Source organism: Balearica regulorum, chromosome 14 (assembly GCF_011004875.1).
Source record: "Balearica regulorum gibbericeps isolate bBalReg1 chromosome 14, bBalReg1.pri, whole genome shotgun sequence".
Classification (NCBI taxonomy): Eukaryota; Metazoa; Chordata; class Aves; order Gruiformes; family Gruidae; genus Balearica; species Balearica regulorum.
This window is the reverse complement of record NC_046197.1, coordinates 9,659,439-9,678,236: the sequence shown is the minus strand read 5'-3', so window position 1 is coordinate 9,678,236 and position 18,798 is coordinate 9,659,439. Positions and strand designations below refer to the sequence as shown.

The 18,798-nt window shown below is 48.3% G+C and overlaps 2 protein-coding genes across 4 annotated transcripts in view; both read left to right on the top strand.

Annotated features, from left to right (window-relative positions):
• AFAP1L1 (actin filament associated protein 1 like 1) overlaps nt 1-6,516 on the top strand; it is a 25,896-nt gene extending 19,380 nt beyond the window's left edge. The window contains exons 12-19 of one of the 2 annotated variants that reach the window (XM_075766796.1): nt 275-486; nt 916-1,061; nt 1,459-1,537; nt 1,671-1,785; nt 1,999-2,163; nt 2,419-2,597; nt 2,870-2,998; nt 3,382-6,516. In XM_075766796.1, the coding sequence (XP_075622911.1) occupies nt 275-486; nt 916-1,061; nt 1,459-1,537; nt 1,671-1,785; nt 1,999-2,163; nt 2,419-2,597; nt 2,870-2,998; nt 3,382-3,405 (1,049 nt within the window). In that variant the 3' untranslated portion in view covers nt 3,406-6,516. The remainder of the gene's footprint in view (nt 1-274; nt 487-915; nt 1,062-1,458; nt 1,538-1,670; nt 1,786-1,998; nt 2,164-2,418; nt 2,598-2,869; nt 2,999-3,381) is intronic. The other variant, XM_075766797.1, reaches the window with a different exon arrangement.
• GRPEL2 (GrpE like 2, mitochondrial) lies at nt 5,721-18,798 on the top strand. 2 transcript variants are annotated; one of them, XR_012837789.1, is made up of 5 exons: nt 5,721-5,847; nt 11,317-11,485; nt 12,370-12,451; nt 14,476-14,932; nt 16,428-18,798. XR_012837789.1 is itself a non-coding variant. In XM_075766798.1 (4 exons), exons 1-4 carry the CDS (start codon nt 5,780-5,782, stop codon nt 14,829-14,831), a joined length of 675 nt encoding a protein of 224 aa, XP_075622913.1. In that variant the 5' UTR covers nt 5,721-5,779; the 3' UTR covers nt 14,832-18,798. The 2 variants fall into 2 exon arrangements, 1 of the variants encoding a protein (XP_075622913.1); XM_075766798.1 differs by having other exon boundaries at nt 14,476-18,798.

Genomic DNA, 18,798 nt, shown 5'->3' with positions numbered 1-18,798 from the left:
GGGATGCAAAATGGTGCCTGGTCCTGGCTCTGCAAATTCCTGTGGTACGTGGGGAAGGGGCAAAGGGTCACCTGTGTCCCAGCAAACAGGCTCAGGTGACTGTGTGGCACTGACCTGCCCACTTTCCTGGACCCAGGGTGTCCCAGCTGGCTCTCTCTGGGGAAAGTGAGGCACAGAAGAACCAAACGAATAGGGAGCCGTGTCTCGTTAAAGCCTGCCTGAGGTCTGGCTGAGCAGGCACTGAGACCCTTCCCTTGGCCCTGCTGTCCCCCAGGCTACCTCAGCGTCCTGGTTAACCAGTGCTGGAAGGAGCGCTGGTGTCGCCTGAAGGGCAACACCCTCTACTTCCACAAGGACCGCACCGACCTGCGGACCCATGTGAACGCCATCGTCCTCCGGGGCTGTGAGGTGGTCCCGGGGTTGGGCCCCAAACACCCCTTCGCCTTCCGCATCCTTCGCAATGGGCAGGAGGTGGTGGCACTGGAGGTGAGCAGGCAGTAGGGCAGGCAGGGTGTGCTGGTCCCGTGAGGAGGGGGTTGCCAGGCTGGGGGAGAATCTCCTGTGATGATCAATGCTTGGATGCAAGCAGTGCCTTGTTTTCCCCTCCCCTGCACGTTAAGGAAGCCCAGGACATCCTTTGGGTGAGCCAGGGGCAGCTGCGCAGGTATTTGCAGGCTGGAGGCAGGGAGGAGGCTGGCAGGGCTGAAGCAGGCAGGTTGCAGGGGGTGGCTGAGGGTTTGGGACTGGGACCTCCTGCATGTGCCTGTGTGCTTTCTCTTGGAGCCTCCTAACTCTTGCACACACGCTTCATGTCAGAGGGCCCTTCTCCACAGTGGGGCTTTGCATCAGGAGGCAGGAGCGAGGGCAAGGGGCCGGGAGTTGGACATGCACCCCAACCCTTTCTCTCTCCCACAGGCAAGCTGCTCTGAAGACCTGGGCCGCTGGCTGGGTCTCCTCTTGGTGGAAACAGGCTCGCAGACAGCACCGGAGGCCTTGCACTATGACTATGTGGACGTGGAGACGATTGCCAACATAGTGACAGCTGTGAGGCACTCCTACCTGTAAGGCTGCCCTCCTGCTGTGCCATGGGCTGGACAGGGGCCGTGCGGGGGGCAGAGTGTTGGGCTGAGCATCGTGATCTTCAACCCTGTGTGCTCCCTAGAAAAGGCACGGGCTGGGACATGGTTTGTACTGTGATCTCAGGGAGGGCTGGTGTCCCAGGGGTTGACGGTTCCTGGAGCAGGGCAGTTTCCCTCAGGCAGGATGGAAAGTGGAAGGTGTTTCATCAACGCTGATGAAGGACTTAAGGGATACCCATGGTAGGGTAGAGTAGGGCAGGGTAGAGTGCTCATGAGTGAAGCTGGGAGAGCAATGCAGGAAGCCCTCTGAGATGGAAGGGCTTACTGGGAGGCTGGCAGGGATGTCCTGGAAAGGAAGACCCCATCCCTCCTCCTGCAGGTGGGCCAGCTCCTCCCAGGACCACCGGCCAGACTCTTCCCGCGTGGTGTACGATGACGTCCCCTATGAGAAGGTTCAGGTGAGTGTGGCTCAGGGGTTCACCCTCTCCCATCACTGTGGCCAGGCTACGGAAGATGCCCCGGGGAGCCCTGGCCGGGCTGCGATGGCCCCGCGAGTGTTTCAGCACACTCTCCCTCCCGTCCCTGCCGCAGGCCGAGGAGGAGCCGGGGCGGCCGGCAGGAGCCCAGGTGAAGCGCCATGCCTCCTCCTGCAGCGAGAAGTCACGGCGGGTGGACCCACAAGTCAAAGTGAAGAGGCATGCATCAAGTGAGTGGGGGTCCTCGGCTGCAAACCTCCTTGGGGGGACCCTGGCCTGTGCGGGAGGACGTTGTTCCCCCAACGGGGTCTGTGGCCAGGCTGGGGCCAGCCAGCTCCAGCACACGTGTGATGGGTTGTGCTGCACCATCTCAGCTGGACCTTGGGTGGCATTGGTGCAGCTGGGGCCAGAGCCTCCATGACAGGCTCTCCTTGTGCATGCAGACGCCAACCAGTACAGGTACGGGAAGAACCGGGCCGAGGAGGATGCCAGGCGATTTCTGACGGAGAAGGAGAAACTGGAGAAGGAGAAAGCATCAATCCGCAGCGAGCTGGTGTTGCTGCGGAAAGAGAAGCGAGAGCTGCGGGAAGCCATGAAGGGCAGCATAGGTAGGCTGGCACTGTCCAAGTACTGCGGCTGGGGATGTTTGAAGGCGCTTGGGTCCAGGGGGAAGGCTGCCGAGCCGGGGTGGGATGGGGACGCTGGGCTGCGGTGGCATTGTGGCCATGAGCCACAATGGCTGCAGCGTGCTGCCGGGCTGGCAGCCCCATCTAGCGTCCCATCCAAGAGGATGGGCAGCTCCTCTGTCCCTGCGGCCTCATCCTCGGGTGAAGGTGCTGAGCTGGGAATGCTTGTGCATGCAGGGTCAAAGCTGCAGGACCTGGAGCAGCGGGTGGTGGTGCTGGAGGAGCAGTGCCGGCAGAAGGAGGAGCGCCGTGTTGACCTGGAGCTCAAGCTGACTGAAGTGAAGGAGCGGCTGAAGCAGTCGCTGGCGGGAGGGCCGGCCCTAGGGCTGGCTGTGACCGGCAAGGCTGAGAATGAGGTACGCACCGCTTCTTCCTCACTCTTGCAGCTCCAGCTTCCCCCAGTAATGGTGCTCGGGGTGGTGGGGAGAGCAGTGCGTGGGGAGGAGGGGACATCCCTGCTGCTTTGTCCCATTGTAGATAGAAGTGGGAAGCAAAGCGTCAGTTAGGTTTGGCCACACCAGCTTTGACCTCATGACAGTTTGTTGTTTTGTTTTGTTTTTTTCCCCTGGCTGTCCCTGCTCCTTGGGTCTCCTAAATCCTCCTCTTCCTTGCTCCTCCTTTTCCACAGGAAACTACAAACAAGCCGAACGGGAGCCCCCCTGAGCACTTGGTCCCCGTTAACTCTGCAGCTGAACTGAGGAAGAGAAGTCCCTCCATCCTCCCTGCCAACAAGGGAAACGTGCTGCGAAAGGCCAAGGTCCTGCTTCGCTCCCCCTCTCCTCTCCAGCTCCATAGAAAATCTCATTCTTCATCCCATTCCCCTTGCTTGACCATGAAATATGGGGACCAGGCATGCTCCCTACCCCAAAAGCAAGGGGTACTGCCAGGGTCGCCTGCAGCCAGGCTGGCCCAGGTCAGCAGCACTCTCTGCAGGTTTGCAGGGAGATTTGGGAGGTGCAGGGCTGGGTGAGCAGAGGGGAGAGCATCACCTCTACGATGACTGGGGCAGCAGTAGTTCTAGGTTTTGAAGATGCTGGGGTGGTCCAAAGCACCCAGTGGGGAGGGATGCCCGTGAAGGGCTCAATGCTTACTTCTCCAGTGATGTCTCCTCATCCCCTGTGTTTTTTCCTTTCTCTGCAGGAATGGGAAAAGAAGCAGACTTAAGCCGGGCTGCGGGAATGCCTACCGAGCCCCCACCGGGCACTGGGGCTCACGGAGGAGCTACAAGCCCCCCTTTCTCCAAGGCGCCGGGAGGGTGCTGGGAAGGCATGGGGGGAGAGGCACCCTCCCACACCCCACCACTGCGGCACCGTCTGCCTCGTGGGCAACACTATAAACCATGGGGAAGGGGGCGGGAGGGGGATTTGGGAGGTGGGTGGGGAAGGGGAGTCCTTTGTGGATCAGGGTCGCATACTACTGGGAAACCCATCTCTGGGGGGAGCCTCCCCTGGGGCCAGGAGTTCGGCACAAGCTGTGTGTGCCCATGGTGGTGCAGAAGGAAGGAGGGAAGAGCCATGGGGCTGGCAGTTGGCACTGACTGGCAGGCTCTCTGATTTATCAGGATCAGCATGTGCCACCCTGGGGATGCTGGAGGCCAAGCTACCACTTTCCAAAGCGACCATGGACTCATTGGGGTTTTTTGGCCCCCTCAGTGTTGGAGTTCATGAGCTGCTCAGGACCGGACACTTTGGAGATGCTGATCATTTGCCCTGCTCACTGCTCCCAGCTCTGCAGGGTCTCATCTCAGGGTTCCTCATGTCTCGAGCTCACTGTGCCTCAACAAAGTGCCCTTATCCAATATTTCCTTCTTGTCCTCCAGGCAGTAAGGGTGAGGACATGCTGGCTTCCCTTGGGAATGAACGAAGCTCAAGTGTCAGCATATGAAAGCAAATTAACAGCAGATACTTTTCCACCCTGCTAAACAGCCAAGAAGTGCTGCAAAGGGCTGAGGCTGGAGGCAGCCCAGCTTTCTCTGCCCTAGCCCCACGCCAGCTTTTGGGGGTCTGGGGAAAGGGACAGGGTTGTCCCCTGGCCAAGAGCGCAGTCACGCCGTTGCTGCTGCAATCAGAGTTTGCCAAGGCATGTGGTCAAAATGGAGTGAAGGGAAGTTTAAAAGATGAAAAAGGTGCTGTCAAATGAGGTGACTGGAACAGAAAAGAGAAATAGAGGAAGGTCATTTAGCACACACAAAAACAAGGGATAGGAATAGAAGGGAAAGGCCCAGGCTTTTGTGGTAGGAACAAGGGAGCAGGCCCATCGCCCACTCATGCTAAGGACTGCCACAATTAACCTTTGGACCTCACTCTTTCAAAGCCCTCTTGTCAGAAACTAGGTAAGCAGCATTTAATAAAAACACTGGCACTGGCACGCCCGTCCCCTGGCTGTAGGGAGCCTGGAAGGTAAACTACTGCTCACAGTGAAATGGGCCAGGACGGGTCTGGGGTGGGCTCGGCATCCCTGCGGCAGCAGCTGCCGGGGCGGGCAGGCTGGGTCAGTGACTGCAGTTAGCTCAGAGCCATGAGCTTAGCTGCCCGCTGCCCAGGCTGGAGGGGCTCCCCATCCCCCAGGGAGGAGGTGCAGGAAAGTCTCGTTCCTGACGGTGCTCATCCTCTTCTCAGCAGCAGCTTCCCCATGCCGGTTGTCACTGCTCCTGTCCCCTCTGGGACCTGGAGCCGCACCGTCCTGTTACATTTCAGAAATGGGTAAAAACCCTCTCAAAGCATCACCTCTCCCGCTAAATAAACAAGGAGCCTGTGTCCACAGTGGGCAGAAATGGAGCTGGACCACCACAGCCTGTGAAAGCACATCATAGAATGGTTTGGGTTGGAAGTGACCTCAAAGCCCATCCAGTTCCACCCCCCTGCCATGGGCAGGGACACCCTCCACTAGCCCAGGTTGCCCAAAGCCCCATCCAACCTGGCCTTGAACACTGCCAGGGAGCCAGGGGCAGCCACAGCTTCTCTGGGCAACCTGTGCCAGGGCCTCACCACCCTCACAGGGAAGAATTTCTTCACACAGATTAATGTAAATCTACCCTCTTTCCATTTAAACCCATTACCCCTTGTCCCAACACTACACTCCCTGATAAAGAGTCCCTCATCTTTCCTGTAGCCCCTCCGTGGACACAGTCCTCAGTTAAAAGACACACTTGGCCAAGGTTTGGGTTTTTTTTAACGTTTATTCACCATGAGATAAGAAACACCGTTTCTTCCATCTCAGGTCAGCCTGTCGGCCCAAGCCTCCCTCAGTCTTTACTGAACAAGAGGCGAAACCTGTCCCGTTACCACCGCTCTAAGCTGCGCAGCCAGCGGCGGCCCAAGCTCTGCTCCCGCGGTCCGGGTCCCCGGGGGCCGCAGCAGCCTCCCGCAGCACCGCGCCAAGCCCCGCCGGAGCTGCCCGCGCAGCCGCACTGGCAGCCGCACCGCCTGCCGGGCCTCGTAGTCCGCGCAGGGGCTTCTGGGAGCTGTAGTTGGCGGGCGGCGCCGGCGCGTCTTTCCCTTTCGTCAGTCACTCCGTCCGTCCGTCGGTCTGCGGGGCGATGGCCGCCCGCTCCCTGCGGCGCTTCGGGACCGTCCTCTCTCTCGGCGGCGCGCCGCGGCGCGGCAGGTACGTGAGGCGGTGTGAGGGCGGTTGTGTCGTTCCCCCTCCCTCAGCCGTTAACGGCCGTGGCGCTGACCTCTCTCCTCCTGTGGCGGGCCCGGGGCGAGACGTGGCAGCGCCCCGGGCCCGGCGAGGCGCCGCGGCGGGGGTGTGGGCCGGTGCGGGATGCCGCTGGAAGGGCGCTGTGCCCCCCGGAGGTCTACGCTTTATCCTTCATGAGGGACACGCTGCCGGCCTTTAGCTCCTCAGTAGGCCTGGAACAAAAAAGGCTCTCAAAAAGCAAGTTCTTTCCTGGAAAAGTGACCTTTTGATGAAAAATTCATTTTAATTTTTAGGGAGAAGCGTTTCTGTGGTCAGTAAGTCACGTTGTGATGATGTTTCCTGCCGTTACATGTACCCGTGGGTGATTTTTGTGTCTCTTCTTGTCCATCTGTACCATTTATTCATTAACTATATGTTTAATGTGCTCCTCGGGTTTTATTTTAGGTAATGATGCAGGGCCTGTACTTTCAGTGTGTTTTAGATGGTTGAGGGAAGAGGGTCCATTAACTTATGTCAATATTTAGACAGAAAAGCAGTGTCCAGTCATGTTTTTGGACGTTGTGGAATATTGCTTATAAAAGGGAAATCCGTAACAGGTGCTTTGGTTATTTGAGTGAAATGTGGGCAGATGAAAAGGGAAAAAAAAGTCAAAATGCATGTTAGTTTATCCTAGAGTTTTTTCTCTGAAAAAACCCCAAACAACCAAAAGACCATATAAATGCAATAAAATAATGCATAATAGAAGCATCTATGTTTGTGGCCAGGTGAAACAAAAGAAAGTCAAAATGCATGTTAGCTTATTCTAGAGTTTTTTCCCTGAAAAAAAACCCTGAAAAGACCACTTAAATGCAATAAAATAATTCTGCAGCACATAATAGAAACAACTGTGTTTGCGATTAAATGTAAAGATGTGTCTCTGAAAGTCCTTCCTCTTTCATGTGCTCTTATATGTGTGAAAACTGCTTCGCCTCTCTCAAAATATGCACCAGGTTTGAAATAGGTGAGGTTATCTGATGGGAGCTGAGCAGGCTTCCTTCATGGAGGGTTGCCAGGACTTGCCATTGGCGTGAAACTCTTTGTACCAAGTTCTCTGGCCGTGGCTGTGTTGCAGCCAACAGGAGCGGCTCTGTACAGCAAAGCGGTGGGTGGTGCGGCCCAGACAGCCGTGCCATATGCGACCCAGGAACTTCTTACCCAGGATCAGCTGTAGTCTGAGAGCCTGCTGCCCAGTTTACGGCCATCCTGCATTAAGGTGTGCTGTACAAGCTTGTTCTCCAGTTTCATCGAAGAGGAATCCACGAGGTATTAATCTCTGGTATCACTCCCTGATGAAACAGAGCTCAGTAATTGGGAGTAATTAGGAGATTTCCTACCTACCAAAGCAGGATCATCAGAGCTAAAACACTAATGCAGATGTTTCTGTGTGTCTCAGCACTTGCGTGCTTTGTCATGCTGATTTGGGAGGAGGAGGAGGGAGTGTTTAAGGAGAGATGGGGTACGATGGTTGTGTTCAGAGGGAGCATGACAGTCGGTTTGGGCTGGCTGGGTATCATGCCTGTGCTCCAGAAAGGGAAGATACTTGTTCTGACCACAGAGACCTGTTCTCATCATTCAAATTCTAATCTTTAAGGACAACTGGCTTAAACCATACGAATACAATCAACTTCTCTGCTACAGCTATCTATTTGTCTTTATGTGACATCAGTTTGTAAATCTTTTTGTATCACTGTCTTAGTTGTATAATCCCTTCACACGCTCTGGGACTTCCACGCGACTGTCACTTCAGGATGTGTCAACTTCCTCCACTGGGATTTCTGCCTATTTTTAGGGCAGCTGTAATCATGACTGTGTTTAGAAGATGGTGCACAGTGCAGTGGACAGACTGTAAATAGCACTTACACTTTTTAATGGAGTATTTCTTTCATCTTAGGGGAAGAAGTAAATTGAGCAACATTTTTCAATTCTGCATAATAGTCCTTCTTAAGAATTCCCTTTGGAGTCAGTCTGTGGTTCTTGTTTCTTGCCTGCAACTTTTAAGGCAGGCTTGTCTGAGCAGCACGTGATACTCGGGATATTTCACTGCACAGGGGAGTGTTCTGTGACTTGGTTTCATGAGCTGTAGAAAGGAGTCCATGCAGGCAGCTCTCTGCTTCACGTAGGCAGGTCCCGGTAGCTGAAGCACCAGCTCATTCATGCCCCTCTCCTCCTACACACCGAAACACACACACCCATTCGTGTAGTGTAAATCACTTGCAGAGGGAAATGACTCGCTACCCTTTGCTTCTTGGATGCAAAAGAGTTAACTCATTTGTATAGTTTTTTTTAAGATGCAGGAGGATAACCTGTGAGGTGCCTAGCAAGGCTACTTTCTCAGCAGCCTTTCAGGTTCTTTGATTCATCTGTAGCATGGCTAATTTCCATCCCTGCAGCTCTTTAAGTGAAATGTGAGATGATAAAGGACAAAGCCTGTAGTTGGTGCTTACCACGGACACACCTTTTATTGACAAAGTTTTGCAGTTGTTTAAAGCTTCATGGATTAATTTTGAAAGGCTTGGTGAAGGGGGTCCCTCTCTGTCCCCACCTCCGGTTTAGTCTACTTTTTGTAACTTTGAAAGTGCTATGTTAACCAGTCAAGAAAACAAATGTGACAAGCATCTTAAAAATCATTCAAGATGGGGTCTTGTGCCCCAGCTCTCTCTGCAGCCAGGGATTAAATGTGGGGTTTTCTTCTCTGTTGGCATTCCTGGAACCCCGAGCCACAGTGGCTGGGCAGCTTTTCGAAAAGAGCCTGCTGACAGCCCCTCGCCTCGTTCTTCAAAACATTAGTGTGAGGAACATCCTACTGCAGAACAAGTGTACCTGAAGCACTTTCAGACTTGCAGTTGGCATGTAATGTCTTGTAAAGGAGTTGTTTGACTTACAAATCATGTTTTAAGTACCCACTTATTAAAAAAATTGCATATGCAAATGTCCTCAGGTGGGAAAAGGAAGTTTGTCATTAGTGTTGTGGGATGTTTAGCAACCTCATATTAAAGATAAAATGAGGGAACATCTGGGCTGCTAAGCAGGGAGTGGTAGGAGATGCTTGCTGGTCTTTGGGCAGATATAAATCTCTTAAACTGTGCTTTGGTCATAGAGCTGAGGCAGTCTAAGCCCTAGCTGCCACCCAAAGCGCAACATCTCTTCCCTTCGCCGTGTTCTCCCTCCCACATCTCACCAGGCTTCACATGTTTGTCTTCTCTTTTGTACTGGTACTTGTGCTCATCTGATCTGTCAGCAAACCTATTCAGGTACACAGACAGAAAAGTCTTTTTGTTTTGTAGGGTTAGTTTTCAGCTGGTTTAGCTCCCTGAACCTTTGTTCTGCACAGTTCCAGTACTGGAATAAGGGGAGCAAACCTGTCTCTTCTAGTTGCTGCTGTAAGCTCAGCTTAGCTGGATTGCTGAACAACATTTAGGTCTCATGACCAATTTGATAGACCCAGAAACAAAAGGTGTGCACTTCTACAACATTGCACCCGAGCAGTATAGCCTTGCTGAAAAGTAAGAAAGCTTAATGGTGCAGGCCTGGTAATATGAACTCAACTACATTGATTCTGGGGTCTAAATTGGTATCTCTGTGCAGTGTTGAATTGTGCTGTATAAACACAGAAGTTTGAGTCGGTGCCAGTGCAGTAATTTCTGTGCCATGCTGTGTTTCACTCAGTAGATGTGCACTTAGTATATGCAAAACCCCTCTGTTAAAGGGGATGTTGAAAGCCCTGCTCAGTGGAAGAGCCCAGGTGTTCCCAAAAAAGGAGATGCCCTTCCTTGTTCAGCATATACTAAAATGTTTCCTGAATGGAGCTGATTTGGGAGTAAATGGAACTTCCTTCTGCAGACTGTTGCTGGTGTGAGGCATGAGAGGGAGGTTGGCCAAGGCTTTGACCTCATGCTGGCAGGAATGGGTCCTGTCTAGGTCGGTTTGTAAAAGCAGGTGATGTAGGAGGGGGAATGAAAACTCTTTGTTTTGCTCCTGGAGTGGCAGCATTGTTACCACAGGTGAATGACTTTCTGGAAAAGAACAGAATGAAGTGAAAATATTTTATTTTTCAAAGTATCTAGCATGCTGGTTTTGATCATCTTTTGACCAAATGTGGGGTTTTTTGGGAAACCTGTGAGATTGTTACAGTATAGAATAGGCTGCTAAGCACCTAGGCGGTGTTTATACAGCTCAATCCAATTATCTGACTCTTCAGTTGTTTCATCATTTCATCTGTAAGTTATGGAGTCAGCCTCCAGGATGAGCTCCACCTGCTGTATCAACACAAACCACTGACAAGTGCGCTTTTTAGTTGAAAAGCGTACTCAGGATGAAAAAGTCATTGGAAATAAGGTAGGCTTCAGCACCTGAGGCATGGGCTTTTTTTGTTTGTGGGGTTTTTTTTTTTCCTTTAGGAGTCTTTCATTGCCAGTAGAGATAAAAAACAGTTGAAGCGTTTAGAACTGTTAGAGAATTAGGGACAATTTTCATTTGGCATGTTCAGTCCCTTTTCCAAACACAGCTTATGGAGCTGTGAAGGTCCTGGCGGAAGGCCTCAGAATATTTGGGCTGCACACACCTTGGTCATGTCTCTGAGAGGTCTCTTTCGTTTCTTAATTGTTCTTTGTGCAGTGGGCATGAAAACTGGGTACAGCCTAACGGTTTCTACTTTGTGAGAAGAACCGATAGGCAATAGGTTCAAACTCTCCTCCTTTTCACTCAATAGGAGGAAAACAGAATACACCAAATACTATGTCTGTTTGCACCCAGGAGAACAAACAGGTCAGAGCATCCAAGAATTGGATCTTCCGTTAGCCAGAGGTTTGAGATGTGTATGTCTTTCCTTTCTTCTTAAATTGCTCCACAGAAATCCACAGCCATTCCACTGGTGTGACTTGCCCTTTTGCAGTCACTGTACCATCTTAGGCAGCAGGCTAGGCTCTGCCTCCATATCTTATTAAGCGCCATGGGTTTGCAGATCTTACTGAATTTTGCTCAGAACATTTGGGGGTTTTTAAAATAACTGTAAAAACAGCTTTATACCACCTGCCTCCTTTTCAAGACTACCTTGCAAAAGTGTTTCTGAAGTTTGTCATCCAGTATCAACCACCTGTACTGGGAGGTCAGCAAAAATGCAACTCACAGCTTTTTTTCCTGTGAAAATGTGACTCTCTTCAACCTATGTCAAAGAAGTGGTGTACAGCCTCTGTAGTGACATGTGAATCTAAAATAAAAGAATTTTTCAAAACATCTGTCTTTCTGTGCTAGTTGTACATACTTTCTGAAAAGAGCTAAAATTTTATCTAGAGTCCTATGTACCTTTTTTAAGTGAGCCTGCTTTTAGTAATGATACTAAACTAGAATTCTTCTTTTTGATGCTGCTATTACTCAATTTTCCTTCTTTGTCATTAGTTTGTATTTCAGGGAGTCCCTATGTGTTTTCAGCACTGCAGCGCAGCAGAGAAGTACAGGAGATGAGTGTGGCCCAGAAGATCCCCGTGATGAGCCCAAGCATCCCCTTTCTGACTGTACCTTAGAGCACAAAGCCATCAAATTGGAAGAACAAGTCCGGGATTTAACTGTGAGTATGCTGCTGGTGGCATCATGATGTCTTCCGTTCAGTCCCCTTGACTTGGTCTGTCTTTCAGCCCTGGCTTTTTCCGTAAGGCCTTTAACATGTGCACAACGCTTCTGTGCTATGGCAGCCTTCAAAGCAGCTGTGCTTTAAGTGTGAGAGAGTGCACTGTGAAAGTATAGTCTGCCTTCCCCAGAAACACCTGTCAGTAGTACCTAGGAGCAAGACACCCATAGTAAGATCCTGGCAGGCAAAACTGTATGTTGGAGATGGTCTGGTCAATTCTTTTACAGCACTGTATAGAGGGAATGGCCATAGCTTCCTCCTGATTACCATCACATATTGCGTCGCATCGGATCCAGATTGTCCAAGAAGGAAAGTCCTCTCTAGTGACGGTGGCGTGGTGGAAATGGTAGGGATGGTGTTACAGGGACTTTAAAGAACAGGTGTGACTAAGGAGAGGATTAAATACTGCAGCACTGGGCAGGCAATTCTGGAGATCATTGCCCTGAGAATACTACTGCACCAAGCGATAAATCAGCTGGTTGCAGACCTGTTGCTGAGACCGCCAACTTGCCTGCTGGATAAAGGAGTGTCTCAATAGCCGCAGTGAGTCATGCAAAAAGCAGCAGGCTGACCGTGCTGTGTTCAGTTGAGCTGCACCCTGAATGCTTCTGGCCTTCACTTGGGTCTTTTGAGGGAGTCACAGTTGCGCTAATTAATCAGTAGGAGAGGGACTTGGGTTTGCGTGTAATGAAAACGCAGGAGCCCAGCACAACCTTCTGACATGAAGTGGGCTCTTTTTAAATCATTTCTAAGGGGTTGCCAACTTGTCAGGAAATGGGTTTTACCTCCTGGTTTGATGTCTTCCCTTGCTATTGTGGTTACAGGAGCGATACCGAAAAGCTTTGGCAGATTCTGAGAATGTCCGGAGGAGAACGCAGAAGTTTGTGGAAGACGCCAAGCTCTTTGGTAAGCAAAGTGAGGCAGAGCTCTGTTTAGTGTGGTGGCCTGCCTGTCTGAGCATAAAATGCTGATCAAGAGCTTTTCTCTCCCCTCATCCTGCCCTTGGTCATTGTAAAGTCTGACATGATGTTTGGCCTGGACCATTGGTGTCTGGGCTTGCTCACTTTTTTTTTTTCTGTATATCCAGCTGTGTCCTATCAGGTTTATCTCAGTGACTGTTTTGTGATATTTTTCTAATAAAATAGGTCTGGTGCAATTGAGTGTAGTTCTACTGATGTGGTTGAAGTTGCAAGTTTGTCTGTTTGCTGAGAATTGGCTCTGGCAGGGTGTATTTCATACTCTTAGCCATGTCATCAGTTGTGATTTCCTTTACTATATTAGCAGTATCTTCTCTTCTGCTCTAGCTCTTAGGAGGTAGATCCTGCCTGGGACAACGGTTGTCAGTTCCTGTATCAGATGTTCGTTAAAACTTCTATAATAAATATTTTAGCATCAATGAAGTGAGCCGGATGTGGAGGCAGGTTGAAGGGTGAAGAAACTGATGTTTAATCATTGCACTCTGCCAGCACCACGTCTGAGAAACTTTTATTCTCCACAATGCATGAATCTTGGAAGGTTTTTTTGTTAGTTAATTCCAGTAGCTTTGAAAATAAAGCTGCTGTATTTTTCTTAATGTTCTACCCATTGTGCTATAAAATGGCTGTTGAGTTCTGGGATAATCAGCACTGTTGAGAAGTTTTAAGAGGGTTTTTTTTGAGCTCTTTGAATTTTATATATAGTCTGCTTCAGATTTGAAGAAAAATTATGTTCTCTGTTAGAAGTTGTTCATGAAATGAGGCATGTGGGTCTATAGAGCATTAAAACAGACTCTGGTGCAAGAGGAAAATGTGAAAGGAGGTTGTAGCAAGGTGGGTGTAGGTCTCTTCTCCCAAGTAACAAGCGATAGGACAAGAGGAAATGGCCTCAAGTTGCACCAGGGGAGGTTTAGATGGATATTAGGAAAAAATTCTTCACTGAAAGGGTTATCAATCATTGGAACAGGCTGCCCAGGGATGTGGAGGTATTTAAAAGACACGTAGACGTGGCACTAAGGGACGTGGTTTAGTGGTAGACTTGGCAGTGTTAAGTTTACCGTTGGACTCAATGATCTTAAAGGTCTTTGCCAATCTAAATGATGCTATGATTCAGTGAAATGGTTGGTAATTGTTCTGCTTCTGTCTGCTCCTTTGTTGCTTCTCCTTCATGCTTCTTTGTTGTGTGCATGTTTAAACATGTACGTACAACTATAGACAGCATCTAGCTATCTAGCTATTGTTGCTCTTTTTCTGTTTTCCTAATGTGTCTTTCCAGTACGTTAGTTATGGCATCTATATAACTGAGGGAGGCTGGCCTTCCTGACATTTCTGCACTGTGTAATAGACCACTTCTGGGAATGTATACAATCTAAACTGATTTTTCTAAAGAAAGAGACTGCATGACTTTTCATGACCAACCCAAGGACCACTTTATCCAGTCCTTCCACAACAGTTTTAACTTACAAATAAAATTGTGGGTGTACTTTTGAATGACCGTGTATTATTTTTACTCCCCCCCCGCCGTGTTTTTTTTCCTGTGTGCATGGGCATTTGTGTGAGTTGCTTGGCAAAACATTTATGTCTGGGGCTGTATGAGAGGGTGCGGAACAGTGTCCTAAATGACAAGTCTTAGTTGTAAGGACTTTTTGGAGTGAAATACTAATGTTCTGCTTTGTCAGGTATAGTATACATATATAAATGTTGATGTGTATAGATGTGCCTTCCCTGCATATACCTTGATATGAGTAGTTTTTAGATTACTACCCAAGTAATGATAAAGTTTTGGCTCCAGGATACAGAAGACACTGTCTGTCTTCTGCGCTCACTAAAGTAACAGTTCAAATCAATTAGCAGCTCGAAAGGTACTTTCAAACTGCTGTGACTTTGTGCCTGTCACTGATACTGTACCTCTGTAAACTGTCAATTCATTTACTTCTTGTTTCTTTGTACCTGTAGGGATCCAGAGTTTCTGCAGGGACCTTGTGGAGGTAGCAGATATCTTGGAGAAGACTGCTGAGAGTGCCGCAGAAGAAGCAGAGCCTAGTAATCCAAATCCAACTCTGAAGAAAATCTATGAAGGCCTCTCTCTCATAGAGGCCAAATTGCAAAGTGTATTTGCCAAACATGGCCTTCAGAAGATGAACCCTGTTGGTGGCAAATATGATCCGTATGACCATGAAATAGTCTGCCATGTACCGGCCGAGGGAATGCAGCCCGGCACGATAGCACTGGTGACTCAGGACGGCTATAAACTCCACGGTCGCACTATCAGACACGCACTCGTCGGCGTGGCAGTGGAGTCACAGGAATGACGTGGGCTAACTCATTGGCCTCTGGGACTTTACTGAGCTGAGGACCCCTCAGCACTCAGTCACAACTGCAGCTGCATGTCTTTACTTATTTATTAAGCTAGGTTTGTATTGTATGTTGGCTTCTTTATAATGTGTGCAGTCATTTTGCCATTAATTCTAAGGTACTGGTATATTTAATAATCCTTTTTGGAGTATGTGGAGTAGTGCTAGGAGTCCTGCTATTTGTCAGAAATGTGGCACTGTAGCCCCTTTCTCCATTGCTTGTTTCTCCATTAAGACTTGTATGGGGAAGAGAGGAGATACAGGAGAGAAAGGGAAATTCTCCGAGAGCTAAGGAATCTTGTCTCCTGGTTCCATCTCTGAGACAGATTCCTATAGTGGCCTTCAGGAAAGTAACTTCTCTGCCTCAGTTTCCATATCTGTATTAAGGGAATATAATAATACTTATTGACCTACCTCACAGGGATGCAGTGAGGTTTTTTCTTTGCAGAGAACTCGGAAGAGGAAAAGCCCAAAGGGCTGAGTATTATTATCAGGCTGGTTTTGTTGTCTTCCTCATCCCCAGACCCCTCAGGTGGGGATGAAGACAAGCACTTGAAATGACATTTAGGGGCAGCTTTTTCTCATGTCACTTCAGGAAAACAATCCTGAATTAATGAAATCTCTGTCATACTACAGTTGAATAGGGATGAGGTTTTGAAGAGAATTTAGTTGTTAGGTCAGACTTTAACATGTTAATAGTTTTTCTCCAGGTAAAACTTCAGCTTGCCTCCTTGTTCCTAAAGGTAGAACGGGGAGTAGTGGTTCTTGGTAGAGCCAGAAAACTGTTCTCAAATCTCTCTCTCTCCAACCAAAAAGTATATTTTAGAGGAGAATAACATCTCTTCCCTGATGGGTATTTGTGCAGCTTTCAAGCATGATAAAGTATATGCTCATTGCTGCAGCTGCTGGCAAAATGGAGATGTGCCCTTAAGCAGGAAATCTGGACTGTTTTATTTTCTCAGCTCTCCAATAATGGTACTCAGATAACACTAACTTCCAGTTCACGTTCAGATTCTACTTTTGCGTGGTCATAGTAAACATTAAACCTTTTGGGTTTTGACGCAAGGAGAAAAATCTTTTCTACTAAAAGTCTCAAGTGCCCTTGAACTAATTTTAGCAGCGGTGACAAGAAAGCAAGAGAAGCAGAAGGCTGAGGAAGTGAAAGCTGACCTCAAGCCGTCCTCTTAGTTGGAGGCATGTTGTTGTCACAGCATGGCATATGTATTTCCCAGTGGTCCTTTTGCCTGAGAATCCATTTATCTCAGCTGAAAGGATGCAATCACCAAGTAAGATCAGAATTTAACCCTTTACAGAGCGGCAAGCAGTATATTGACAGTAGAGTTACATAAACCAGCCTATGGTCTGCACTACACAAAACCAAGACAGTGTTTTCAGGTTGTTTCTTACTTACGTGTTAAATACTGCCTTTTTACTTTCTGGAATTGGATCCATGGCCTGACAGTTATTTGAGATCCACTTCCAAAAACTCTTTACTTACAGTGGATGCCATCACTGGTTTGGAAGAAAGCTTATTCTTCTCCCATTCCTTTGCAGGCTTCAGTTGCATAATCCTTTTGTGGTGGACTTCAAGATTACCGCAGCCTTCAATTAGGAGCTATCGACAGTCTTTCATCTGGGGAGACTATGTGGAGCTAGTTGTTGTCATTCCAGAAATTTAAGGAAGACGCACATTTCTAATATGCTCCATGCAGGCTGCTTTAGTGACAGCTGTATGTGAGTGACTTGATAGTGGATGCTTTTTGCAGTGCGGTTTTCTGCCTCTCTGTAGTTAAGTTTTCAGGCAGGTACTTGAGATTTCAACCCTGAAACAGTGCTTCATGACAACATTAGATCTGCTTTGGACAAACCTTCTTCAGTGGTCTTGTTTTATCATGTTGGAAATTTCAGAGATATACAGGACTTCCTGTTCATTGTTTTGCTGGTCTACATGCTGACTGGGTCACCAGGTTACGCTGTTACTCAAGACAACGAACAGGTAAAATATGAAGTGTGGCAATGCAAGTCTTGCTGTTCTGCCTCAAGACTGTCTGCAGCTTGTTCTGATGAAACCGTGTCTTCAGCGGGAAGGAGCAGTTGGTTTCTCTGCTGCCTCTTCAGCCCCTGCCACATCAGCTGAGTCTTTTTGCAATATGAGGGGAGAGCTGGTTATGGAAACTAACTTTGAATGTGAAAATTTATTTATAAGGAACTAAACAAAAGCAAAAGCATCTTATACAATAGGTAGTTTTCTATCATAGAAAGGCTGCAACTTACCTGAGCCGGATTTAAATGTAGGGTGTGACCAGAAGTGGTGAGATCCCAGTCCTCTTTAAACCAACCCTCAGAGCCACTTGACTGTGAAAATATACTACCACTACTCGGTCCACCTCCGGACTATTTGCCAAGTCTGCCTGTGCCCTCAGCTAGTATTCACCCATTTTTGCCTTAAAGAAATACCCTACAATGCACTCCAGACCTTCTGTCTGTAATAAGAGGTTATTGATTCAGCTTGTGTGTCTGGGATCCACTTTCACTGAGGCATTGTTGTGTGGCTAGAGCAGGAATCTGAGGGATCCAGTTCCTGTGCAGTCTTTCTCACCATCCCACAGGTCCTGTTTAATTTGGGGCAAGCTATTTTCCCAGTTCATGCCCCAGGTTTTTTTCAATCTATGAAACCTCTGCAAGATCTTATCAGGCTTTTATGATGATTACTGTAAGTTGTACCCATTGCTTAGGGACTCTTTTACAGAAGTTACCAAAGAGATAAATACTGTAGCTGTTGTTTGTCCTAATTTCTGCTTCCTTTGAATGGTGAAGTGAAAATATAACCAAACCTGGATTCCATCACAGAATCCAGATTTCCTTTGCAAAATTTGATTCTCTTGCCTTTCAAGCACACTTAATGATCTCTTTTATTGTGGATGAGATTGCATAAGGATAGATTGAATTTCTCCTTTGTAGGTTCTTGCTCCCTTGTCTGCCCAGTTTGTGTAAAGCTTGCACACTCAGCACGGTGGGGCAGAGGCCCCATTGGTGCGGTTCCATTGCACTCTGCAGAGTTACACCAGAGAGGAGACCGACCCATGAGCTTTTTCTTTCCGGTCACTTTATTCAGTGACTATTTAATCAAACACGGGAACATGTTAGCAGGGATGGAATAGCAGAGGAGAGGAAGCGTCTCATACCTCTTAGTCATTTCCACTCCGTTTTCCCAGCCATGAACTGAAGAGCTCGAGCTGGGAATACAGACAACTAGATAAGACGTGCGTGTAATGGTGATGCGTGGACCTGCGTTTCCGCTCTCGGGCAGCCCCGCTGTGCGTGGGCGTTTGCCTTGTTCTGTGACCTTGCCATACCCCGTCAGTGGGACGTATTTGAGTTGAACTCCTGGACGAGTCTCCGGTCGCACTGTCTTACGAGCGTGGCAGCGTCTTAACTCTGACCAGGAGCAGTGCAGAATGTGAATGTCGCTTTGTGAACCTTAAATTCTCAGTGCTTCAGCAGCAGAGCATCTGTTGAAAGAGACAGCTGTGATAAATCAATAGCTATTAGCAGTCCTTTAATTTTTAAAAAAATATATTTAAGTTTTATATTGTGAATATTGTAGTATTTTTTTATTTTAAAACTTCAGATGTTTTGATATTACTTGCAAAGTCAAATGAACAAAGCGTTGCTAATCTCCAAAAATCTAAGTCCATTTAGTTGGTGAGAAAACTGTATATATTGTAATTTTTTTGTGTTTCTATGCTTTTTGTTTACCCAAAGGTTCTGGCTGGATGAAAGACAAAAGACTGAAGTGTGGGAGTGGTGCCAGTAATTGACAATGACATTTGAGTTAATATTGGAAAGGGCTGATTTCCTTTAGACGTCCAGATACTGTCCATTTGTTAATAAAAAAAAAAAAAAGAGAAAAAAGAACAAAAAA

Bases quoted from the DNA above. Each gene is read 5' to 3' on its own strand.
- GRPEL2 (XM_075766798.1), top strand. From the start codon at position 5,780: ATGGCCGCCCGCTCCCTGCGGCGCTTCGGGACCGTCCTCTCTCTCGGC. The intron at 5,848-11,316 runs GTACGTGAGGCG...CTTTGTCATTAG, and splicing joins GGCGCGCCGCGGCGCGGCAG to TTTGTATTTCAGGGAGTCCC. The intron at 12,452-14,475 runs GTAAGCAAAGTG...TTGTACCTGTAG, and splicing joins GGAAGACGCCAAGCTCTTTG to GGATCCAGAGTTTCTGCAGG.